The sequence below is a fragment of the Nomia melanderi genome, chromosome 1, assembly GCF_051020985.1.
Source record: "Nomia melanderi isolate GNS246 chromosome 1, iyNomMela1, whole genome shotgun sequence".
NCBI lineage: Eukaryota > Metazoa > Arthropoda > Insecta > Hymenoptera > Halictidae > Nomia > Nomia melanderi.
In genome coordinates this window covers 12,651,391-12,663,722 of record NC_134999.1, presented here as the reverse complement: position 1 = coordinate 12,663,722, position 12,332 = coordinate 12,651,391, and the positions used below count along the sequence as shown (strand labels likewise).

Below are 12,332 nucleotides of genomic sequence, written 5' to 3'. Positions count from 1 at the left end.
CAATCGGATAATATAACAATTGGTTTAATGTGAAATGAACGAAGGAAACCGGAGGGTTTTAAATCAAATTGTGAAACCGGCCATTTGCCGGTCATTAAACCGGTACGTTTAATGTTAAATAATATGAAACCTGAGTATTAATAAAAATTTAGAAAAATCTGGTATATCATTTCGATGTATTTGATTTTAACATCCTTTTGAAATCTTATTATTTGCTACTTTATAATCGGTATTGTTACTGATATAATAAAATGGTTTGGTCGACGGGAAACGAAATAGAAAATGGTGAAAGTGTTTTAAGTAATAGTTGGTATGGAAAGTAGACGATTATTAATTCCAGTGAAATTTTTATTGTTGAATGTGCCACGTTCCATAAAGTCCCGGATTAAACGGCGTGTTGTGCGTTGCTTTGCGCGAATGTTTTACGAAACAAACGGCGACTACGATCGACTTTACGATATCCTAACTCGATATCGCTGCGCCGAGACCGGGGCACGGTTCAGTTGTAACTCGATTCTGTCGGGTCAACTTATTTCTCATCATCGTGGGAACAAAATTCTTGAAAGACGTCCTCGCACCTGGAAACGATGACCTCGAGATCGATCAACGACAATGTCGTCGAGATCCGAAAATCGAACCAGTACCTCGGAGCCTTTTTCGGTGAGCTAACCTCTGTCAACATTTTACTCTGACCTCGTGCAACGTTACAATAACTGTCTTGCATATTTTCACGCGAAAAACACACTGTTAGGATCAAAGCTTTTATTAACTACATTATTTCGTCGTACTCCTTAAAACTACATCAACACAGTGCATCTTATAAATTTCAAAGGGAAGTTGTCAATGAAAACCGCATCTATTGTCATTACATTAACGAAATTTTTACTGTTCTTTGTTCATGGAGTCAGTATGCTGCACAAATATTTGCTGATATACGTTTCGATATATTTTATCCTCTTAATTATCTTCGCTTCGATCCTCTCTGTGATATACTTTTATTTAGACACGTTAATGAATACCGTGCCAATGCTTCTCTAAATTAACACGATTTCCTTTCATAAATTTCATTCGTATTTTGTACATGTTCCTTCTCGCCCATCATTATTTCCATATTTTTCTGCTGCACGATCATCATTAGTTACCTAAAACAAGAAAAACCCCAGCTTCACAACCAGCGAGCGCAGTATTTCCTACAATATTCAATACCGGAAAGTATTTTCAAATTTCTCCCTCGCGTTCTGCGCGAGAAGATTCCAAAATCCGAAGCAACGGAAAGAGCAAGCAACCCTGAAAAGCTGCCTTTCATCAACCCCCGGGCCTCTATTCATTCGTAACCCCTGAAACACCTGCGAAACACAAAATTAACCAACGCCGAACGCAGTCTCGCCCCGTTTCCAATTTACGTCCAATTCACGAATTTTTTCCTGATTTCCATTACGCGGCAAACTTAAATTCCCGGGACCCCGTTGAACCGCAAAACCCAGCCATTTCGTTCGTTTCTGCAAAATACGTCTCGGTGGAAGAGTCGAAAAAAGGAAAATAAAATAAAAAAAAAAAACAGGGGAAAAAAGAAAAAGCGAGACCGACAAAGAAATCCTCTGGCAGGGGCTTCCCCTTTGTCGCCAGGATTCCTCTTGTCCCCTCTTTTCTGAGAAAACAAATTTCACCTCTGTCGCGGGAACACGGGAGCCTCGTCTGGCTCGGAGGTAAATTAACAGCGCGCAGAGCACGGGGGCAATTAGCGGGCTCAGGGCTACGGTGACTAGCGACATCATGGATCAAAGAAGAAGAGGGTCCCGCGGAACGAGGAGAAGAGCGATGGAGCTGAAAACCCGACAGGCTGACCCGTCCGTCTTTAGGCCAGGACTACACGGGCGTTTCACGCGTTGCTTGTTACACGTCGCATTTCCTCCGTGGAAGTAAGGACTGTGTGTAGTTTAACCTTTTAGCTACGGCGGGACTAACCGAGTCTGCGTATCATAAATGTAATATCACTGCGATTTGAGGCTGATAGAATTTTTCACTGTGCAATTACGTTAGATTAGGCTGTAATGTGGACAGCTATCGATGATATAAAAAGAAATGTGCCGCTGTAGTGGCGTACCGTTTAGAAAGATGATACACCTGAGAGTTATTACAGTGGGGTACAGTAGGTAAAAGATTAACCCTGTCGTTTCTTTGGGTTCTTCGATCCAATCACAGTTTCATTTTCTTAACGCGATTTTCTTCGTTTAATGCGTTACAACAAGCCATGATCACCTATATTGGGAGCTTCCTTAGTGCTGGAAATTAATTATTAGGTACCGGAAAAAGTTCGTGCGGTTTCTTGTTAGCTATGAATTGAGGAATATGTCAATTAGTATTTCACTAGATTAATTAATGAAATTGGTATTAGCAGCAAGTTATGTCGATGCTTTTGGTATCAAAGAAGATAAAATTATTTTGTAGACACGTTCTCTGTGTTTAAATTTTCATTTAAACATCCGCACGAATTTTTTCTGGTAAGCAACATAAGACGTCTGACGTCAGATTGAAATATTTAATAACATAAGTAACTAAATAATAGTGACATAGGAACCATAGTACTAAATTACTATTAATTACGAGTGTTTTGTATAAGTAATTAAATAATAGTGTGACTTGGATACTATGGTACCAATTTATTATTAATTTCTAATATCTTGTATAAATAACTAAATAATAGTATAACGTAAGAACTATCATACTAAATTATTATTAATTTCAAGCATTTTATGTAATATCAATTATTCCTTAATAACAAAGGCAAACGGTGTTAAAATTAGTTATCAACAATTTAGTGTCGTAGTTCTTAAATTACGCCGTTATGTACTCACTCGTGCTACTAAATATTTCAATTTTACGCCAGTTATCTTACAACTATTTTCAAGTAATTTCGAAGCCGTAGACATCGATGACCAACGATGTGTTAGTGTTACACGTGTTAACACGTTGACTGCCACGAGAAACATCAGTGTTTTATGTATCACTTATCTTTTCTACAGCAAAGATACAAAACAATAATTATTAATTCTTTGATACGAAAATTCTGATACTACCCTATTATCTAGTAATTTGCGTTATGGAAAATTAGTATTCGAAATCAATTATCTTCCAAGTCATAATTATCTTCTTGTCATTTGAAAGCTCTGGTCATCGGTGACCGCCGTGGCAATTAAAGTGTTAAACGCAGCTTCGCTGTAAACGTGTCCTTATTCCTTGAAATTCCAGCGTCCCTCGGCGGTTTCACGCTTGGTGTGTCGATGGGATGGTATTCCAGCGCTGGCCAGGTGTTCAAGAATCATCTGGAAGCCAGCTCGACCGAAATCGGACTAATCGGCGTGTCTCTGAACGCTGGTGCCTGCGTTGGCGCGATACTGGCGCCGTTCGCTGCCGCAAAGTTCGCCAGGACTACGACGATGCTTGCCGCCATGCCGGTGCTTGCCGCAGGATGGACTTTTATCTGCTTCGCTGGACAACGAGTAAGGAATCGATGCCACCTTGAGCGGTGTTGTCGGATGATTGAATCGCGATACATTGCTGGAAATGCTTTCACATATTTTCGTTTCTCTTCATGACTTTTAACGCGAACTACCGAGCAATCGAATTGACTTCTCAACATTTTTCTGTAAAAACTCCAAGAGTGCATCTATTCAGATTCCTATTAATTTATAATTCAGTTCAAGCATTACTAAATCAATTTCTTTATAAAGAAAAGAGAATTTGTTACCTTTTCGATAATCGCAAAAAGGAGAAATTAGGAGTAAGTGATTTTGACTAGTTCTGATGTGCTTCGAATAGACTACATTGGAATTAAAAAGTCTAGAAACTGCATTTAATAGGCTCTTCCAACAGTAGAAGTTGTAGTATTTAACCTGATAATTATCAACTATCAATATTTCTTTCTGTTTGTTGATAGTAACTGTTTGGAGACAATTTTTAATGCATATTTTGAACGAAATTTTATGTACGCGTTTTGATACTTTTCTTTTTAGAGAAAAAGAATTTGCTTATAATAGAATTTTAACGAGAAAATATGCAAGCATTGTAATGTTTTAACAGCAAACAGAATAAAAGTTAACATTTTCTTTTTTGTGTTAAGTATGTAAGTATATATACTTGCGGTGCAAAGATTTTTCATTTTAATAAGGAATTAACTGCATCCGTCTTTCTTCCACAAAATTTGTTTTATCAAGCTCATGGCCGTTCCTCAAATTTCCATGCAACTTGAATAGGTCATGTTCCTCATGATCGGCCGAGCAATCTGCGGAATCTCCGGCGGCGTATTCTGCGTGTTAACGCCGCTCTACGTGGCGGAGGTCGCCGACAAAAAAATCCGTGGTCGTTTGCTGTCGTTCTTTCAAGTCTTCGTCAACGTCGGTATCATGTACGCTTTCCTCGTGGCGCATGCGATCAGCGAACAAGAGACCATTTGGAAGTAAGAATTAAATTGACACGGTTGTTGAACACGTTAAACATCGCACAATTTCATAAAAGCAAAATACACAAAATGGAAAAGATATAATATTAAATCATTTGACTGAATTGGATTATCATTGCACATTGATCAAACTGACAGTCACCGCAATGAATAGCATTATTTATAATATAGAAATGATTGCGAATGATCATCGTTTAATTGAGTGAATTATAGTAATTCAATTTGCTTGGGGGTCACCGGTAATCCCCATAGCATTCAACGTGTTAAAAATTCATATCATTTGCAAAGTCAAATCTGTTTTAACCAATTGAATTTGTGAGATAGGAACAATCAGATAATATTCTATATTATTTATATTCGAATAAGGTTTTAGACTAATTTCCCAGATTATTTATATATAATTAACTGTTCTTAATAGTATTTTGTATTATTTATGGATAATTATTTGCCTTTGACAACGTTTCGTACTATTCTCGTAATTAATTGTAATAATTTTTCGTACAATTTATATATATTTAATTGCTTCTCATAATGTTTCGCACTATTTACACGTAGTTAATTAATTCTCGTAATATTCCATGTTAAATTAATGAAAAATTAATGAAAACCAACTTATGCTAGTTTTGATCTCGCTAGTTCAATTTACCAATCCACCCGGCAGACGTTGTTTCAATTAATACCTACCGAAGGTTCTTCCACTTCGGTGTAATTCAATCGGAATTTGCATGATTCCAACTTAACTACAATTTCTCGTTTACGTTGGTAAGATTAAATGGGTTGCCTCTGGATTTGACACGCGAAGTTCCGTTCAGCTGCAGCTCGAACGAACTAGGACTACGACGAATAAAATCATCCGACATTTATTACGATTAAGAAACACGTCGTCGACCGCCATACTGAACGTTCATCACTGACACGTTTCTCCATGACATTTCTGTATTGTTCCAAACGATTGAAAAGTTAATTTTCCAGACTCAAAAAAAGGTTCAAAATAATATCTATGTTAGGACAACCAGGGGACAATTTTACGATACGGGAAAATATTCATAGAGACGTCCATAACCGTTAGCTTTCCGTCCGGTACTTTAGCAGGCCGGCCTGCAGCCAATATGCGGCACATAAAAAGTCAGCTTAAAGATCAGCCATTGTCTATTTTTTCACTTTAACCCAGGTATCGTAAAGTCGTGTTCCAGGGGGTCCATTAGAATTTCAGAAAAAAGTGTGCTCAAGGATCTTGACCTAATGGAATTTGTCCAACGTTGCCAAACATTCGTCCAGCGTAGCGACCAACTTCGTCACTCCCGCTCCAGGGAAATACCGCGCTACGGGCGTACTGGAAGGGGATGATACAGGAGTGGTCATCATACTTAGGAAGGGATGAGAAACCGCCCCTAAGACCCACCTTCGTACATCGAGAAGGAGGGAGTGGTCCCAGGAGGATTATAAAAACCCTTCAGAGAGTTAAGACCAGTCAGAGTTCAGAATCTGACCAGAAACAGCATCAGTCAGAGTTTAGAATCAGAACAGAAATAGATCAGAGGCAGGTTAGAATCAGACCAGAAACGGCATTAGTCAGAGTTTAGAATCAGACAGAAACAGCATCGGTACAGTTAGAACACAGTTTAGAACCAAACCAGAATCAGAATCAGTTGAGAATTAGAAACAGGAACACGTTCAATCAGGAACATGTCCATTTAGCAACCACTTTCACTCAGGAACAAATTAGAAACACTTCAGAAAATCTCCATTCAGGGAAGTACATCATTCAGTCAATCAGTCATTAGAACTCTTAGTCCCAACATTGGGTGGTCCTTCGAGAAAAATTTAGCATATACTCAAAAGTGCTCGTGACAGTCAGAGTGCTTTACAATCTATAATAATTGTTTAATTATAATGATTAATGTTACAATAATAATTGTAATTTTAGTTGAACACTACTCATTAGTAGTCACCAATTAAACAGTTATATTGCACAGTCATTGTCAACGTCCATTTACCAAATAGCAATGATAACCATACAACTGTACGAACACCGTTTGTGCAGTTTCGTACAAGTAGTTCATATTTCAAACGGTTTCGTATTTAACAGATTTTTAAGTCACAATCCACGAAACGCTCGTAATAGCCCGCTCTCGTGTTTCGTTTTCCTGTCATTTACCTTGAATTCCTAGGAAAACAGTGTAAATCAATTCTTTCTCGTGAAGGTACAGCTCAATTTGCGGGATCGCGTGCTTCTCGATCGCGCCCGCGAAATTGCTGCCCGAAAGTCCGTTCTACTATTTGTCGAGGAACGACGAAATCAATGCCGAGAAATCCTTGAGATGGTATCGCGGCGACACTCACGATGTCCAGCACGAGATCAGCGAGATGAAGCGGCTGAGTCTCGTGACTCAGCGTGGAAAGGTGAATTGCATGTTCCATTTAATCCCACTTGCTCGCGATACCGATTGAAATATATAATTTATCGTGTCTCAGTTTAGATCAGCGTACACCTGAAAATTGATAACGGGGAACGATATATTAAAAACAACCCGCCTAGAGATCCTATTTATACGATTTATCTCTGTCACGTTGCTCGTAAAGTTCCATTCCGCGTTATGTGGAATTTCCGTTACGAAAATCCAATATGTAGACAATTGCGGAACGAGAGAAGATAATATTCATGAAACGTATTCGACACTGTTCGAAAATTATACTCGAATAACCAGACACATTATATCTCACGTATTGTCTAAATAAAATTTCATACGATTGATGTTCTCCGCAATAAACGCGGATATTTAATATTAATTCGATCAATTTCGTTTTGATAATATATGACTGCGTTTAAATTGGAGAGGAAAAATAAAAGTAACCAATATATCGAAAGCCAATGGTAGTTCATTAAATGGTGGATAAGGTAACACTGAGGGAAAAAGAACAAAAAGGAAAATCGTGAAGTAGATTAAAATTTTACGAGCAATAATTTTCAATTCATTAAATAATTTACAATATATACGTTGAAGTAGAACCGAAATGTTGACATAACCTATATTTCTATACTTTCTCATTACGTTATCTTTCATCCGGTGTATTATTAGTATTATTAGATGTCATTATTGGTTGAATATGCAAAATCCATAACTGAATAACGTCGCCAATCGAATTACAATTAATTTATTAATCGGATGACCACAGGTGAATTTAAACATGCTGAAAAATGGTCGAGTTCTGCGTTCGTTCGCGGCCTGCCTCGGGGTAATGCTGAGCCGTCAATTGAACGGCGTCAATGTGATGATCTTCTACGCTCTAACGCTTTTCAACACCATCGGTTCCGGCGAGCTGACCGGAAGCGAGCAAACGCTGCTCGTCGGCTGTGTTCAAATATTGGCGTCCCTCCTCGCCGCGTTCCTCGTCGACATACTTGGACGTCGAATTCTCCTAGCTGTCTCCACCTTGCTCATGGGATTGTTCCTGATACTGTTAGGTAAACACCGTACTATCTGTTGTTCAATCCGGTGAGATCGATCTTCTTGTACACGATACCGTAGTAATCACTGGAACGTTCTTGTCAGTCAAATATCCAGCCTCCAACTAAGTTACTAACTATTTCTATTAATAAATTGGGGATTTATATGTATTTACGAAAAATTTGTATGCATGTGTGGGAGCTGACATGCTACGACAAAATATATAAATATAAAATATTTTCTCCGCATACATTTATTGTAAAGGTCAAATATTTACGTTAATAAGATGACATTTATTTTTAATCCACGTCAGGTGGATAGTATACATTTTTATTTACTGAAACCATTATCGGAGAGAATAAAATTTTAAGAGTTTTTAAAATATGTATGCATACAAATTGTTTACAATCCCTTTACATACTTTTCAGGCCTTAACACGTTCGCTACCAGCGTTTATTTTGGTGACGATCTCATCAATTATAATATTTTCTTCAATCCAATGAATCGTCTAAACGAAATATTAAAAAAACGAAACTGAAACGAGTCATTGAGTTCCTAAATATAATATCGTAGTTTATAATTCCTAATAACAGTATCTATAGGATTAATTTCGTTTTCATTATGTAAAATATAGGATTACGGCCGTCATAAATATGTGACGCTGATAGCGAACGTGTTAATTAAAGGATCGTTATCTCCTTTTCTTTTAATTTTATAGAAGTTTTTCGAAACTTCTCTAAATTTATTTTTAATACCAGAATGTTAATGCTTTGAATACTGATTATGATAATGTAGATTATAATCAGGAATAATTATAAATCATTGAAATTATCTTGCAACGTCCTGTTTTGAATATAGTTCATGCTGAAGCAATCAATTCCCCAGTGAGTCCTATGCTCTTCTATAATTACAATTCGCTTTGAATTAATTTTAGTAATGTGTCAGCACTAGTTCCACCGATTCTTCCATTGAAATTAACGGTACCTAGTACAAATTCAACATATTCGTGGTTTACATTGAATAATATTCATTGACAACATTAAAATAATTATTTCAAGGAAACTTGTCAAGGCAAACAGATTTTATATGTTCATCCTTAAAAATCATACAAATTTTCAATAAAATAAAAATTTATCAGCATTAATTATTTCATTATTTTTTCTTTCTACTGAAACTTTACATAATATAAATTTACAAAATTCTATGCTACAATTATCTATTGTACGTGTTATTTATATGTTACAATTTTTTAATTTTATTTTTGCTAAGGAACTCTGCAATAAATATTTCTTTATGTCAGTGAATAATTTCAGTAATAGTGTGTCGATACTTTTTTTATACTGGTCCTAGGAAACATTTTACGTAAATGATACAGGGAACTCGGGTACAAATGTATTTGTTTATTTGTGTCTGAGAAAATTTCGATGGAAACGATCGACTCGTTTATTGGATATGTCTCCTAATCCAGACGTAACTCGAACTTGGCTTCGATCCAGCTTAAAATACGAGCTCTTCCGCAATACTTCCGGCGCATGCTACATAACACACATCACAACGTCAAAATAGACCATATATCAATCAGTAATTCGAACGCTTATTGGAAACATTAAATGACAAATAAATTTCAACTCCAAGGCTGAGTTTGCAACTTGTCAACTTTTGCTACACTGAATCTTTATTGGAGATTAGATGGACAGTTCAAAGTGAATTTAGTGATAAATCAGTTACAATATAAGTTATAAATAATATGTTTAAATATAATAAACAATATTTGGAAAACTGAATTATAAAATACTGAAGAAGAAATAATACGTATTATTTATATGTGTGGCAGTTATTTATTAACAGAAGTAATATTAATTATTTTGTGTTAAAGTAAGATAAATTGTTTTAAAATGATTATCTTTTTGATAAAATGTTATATTAATGTTTAGATTAATATTAGTCATTTTTCTGAATGACTTGAAAACACTTATTCAGCCAAATGAATTAAGATACTAATATTAGAACATTGATTCTGATGAAATACATGAATTTATTACTTGTGTAATCAACTAGAAATCATTTCCAGGAAAGATACTTGCATCAGATTAAAGACAAACATTCTATCGAAATATTCGTTTCACGTTTTTAAATTTTACCGTTATCGTATCTAAAGCGTATGCTGCATTGATATTTTTCTGCAGAATGGAACGTTGCAAAGATAAAGTAATAACATCAGAAATACCAAGGGGGAACGCAAATATGTGAAGACTATGGATGTAACACGTCATACATTTTTAATTCCAATTTCCAATTTCGTACTTTGTTGAAACGTTTATATTAAAAACGTGAAGCCTGTACAAACAGATCGATCGGTATCCGAGGTTCTTCTTCGCGTTTCTGTTATTTAAAATAACTTTCAAATGTCGGTAGTAATACTCTAAATCCATTTTATTATATTAACCACTTGCGCTGGAAAGACATGCCACGCACGTCGAGACGTTTCTATCCCAAAATTCTCAATGACGTCTTTCACACATTGATAACCTTGTTGCATTACGCCTATTAGATTACTTCGAAATGTATCACTCTATACAGAACGATTAACAAACAAAATAAGTGTACATATCAGTGTAAAATAGGTAAAAACAAAATTCATCGCAGAAGACTTTGTCAAATTTTGGAATTCATTTCCAGCGCAAGTGGTTAAACATATCTCTCTATTCTCTAATACGATAAATTCTACAACAAATATTTTTAAGATATTTTTAAAAATAAATCCAAATAATTATTCTCACATCTAAAAACCTAACTAACATAAACAAACCAATAATGCCTCATAAGATCCCTAAAACTCTATTATTATTTCAAACGTCAATACTTTGCCCAAAAATCCATTACGTTTATTACTAACATTAACAATTCAGTTAAAAATCTATTCCCATTTCTAAAAAATCACTACTGTCATTTTCATTTCAAATATTCAAAGTTATCCAGATAAACTGTTATAACCGACTGTACCTGACAAAATACGACAGTCCTTATTACGATTGGTTCCAGGCTGGTTCTTCAGCTTACGAGACGCCGACCCGGAATACGAGGACATCTACTTCTGGATGTCGCCAGCTTGGATCATCCTTTTCTTCGCCGCCTTCAATATCGGCCTAGGGCCAATTTCTTGGTCGCTATTGGGCGACGCGCTGCCCGTTGAACTCAGGCTCCCGGTCGCAGCCGGCGTGGTCTGTCTCGGTTGGCTGGTGTCGTTGATGGCCACGCTGACTTTCGACGAGATGATCATCACCCTCGGCGCCACCAAGGCAATGTGGCTCTCCGCGGCTATGTGCTGGCTCACCACTCTGTTCTGCGCCATCTTTGTCAAGGACACCGCCGGCAAGAGCCTGATCGAAGTCCAGGAGCAGTTTCGCGTCGAGTCCGACAGAGGAATAGAGGAGACCTGATGAACACATGCTTGCTCGAACAATGATTCGGCTCTTCGACCATGGAAATTACTGTTCTGCTTCGAAGCTAGGCTTGTTTTAGAGTGTACACGTGAAGCGTTGAGAAAGTCCACGAAAAATATAAATGGAAAGGCAGGAAACTAGATTAAACGCCTTATTTTTTGATATACGCTGTGTTAGGTTGAATACTACTTATACTTCTATTAAGTTAAGTACTGTCATAAAGTAAATCTCAACAAGTTCGTGCACACATTGATTATACAGTGTTTTATTGACGAATAATATCCATTTTATGGTATTGTTTGAATTTCCTTTGTACTTGTACTGGAAGGAATCACTAGATGACAACTTGTAACACTTTTGGTTTTGATTGTCGCAATGATTTTTTTATGTAGACAGATAGTGCGCTTAATGGAAATGCGAAGATGTAAGAATTGTGAGTAGTGACGTTTTGAGAATTTGTTATCTTGTGTTGAACGCTGCGTACACATGCGGGATTTAATCTTGAAACATTCTTGCGGAAGGAGATAATTAGTAAGATTCTGTGACTACTATGGCACGAAAGTTTCAGAAAGAGAAGTGCAAAATCAACTTTGTTGACCGAACGCCCGGGATTAAAATGATATAATTAAGTAGTAAATTATTTATTATTGTGGGTTATGGCTTAGTGAAGTAGTAACTCAGCCATAGAGAGAACTTTTGATCAGGTGACTGAGTAAGGATTAGAAATTAGAACAGTGTAGAACTTACAACTAGCGTAACGCTGTGCGAACCATTTGCGTTTGAAATTAATTTCTCCTTTAGATCAGTGGTGGCAGTTGCTGAAATGCCTGGTGACGATCTCAACGATCACAGCGGAGCCGAGTTATCAAAAGGCACTCCCTTTTACGCCGCCACTACGTTTATTACCTCATTACGTCGTTACCTCCGAGCACAAGCAATAAGAACATCCAGCAAACTTGGTCGTTGAGTCATGCTTAAAAT

The 12,332-nt window shown here is 36.7% G+C and overlaps 1 protein-coding gene across 1 annotated transcript; it reads left to right on the top strand.

The window, feature by feature from the left end:
* Positions 1-587: 587 nt before the first annotated feature.
* LOC116427593 (facilitated trehalose transporter Tret1) lies at positions 588-11,458 on the top strand. The gene is made up of 6 exons (XM_031978116.2): positions 588-660; positions 3,250-3,500; positions 4,254-4,456; positions 6,664-6,862; positions 7,637-7,925; positions 10,951-11,458. Exons 1-6 carry the CDS (start codon positions 588-590, stop codon positions 11,346-11,348), a joined length of 1,413 nt encoding a protein of 470 aa, XP_031833976.2. The 3' UTR covers positions 11,349-11,458.
* The last annotated feature ends 874 nt before the right edge of the window (positions 11,459-12,332 follow it).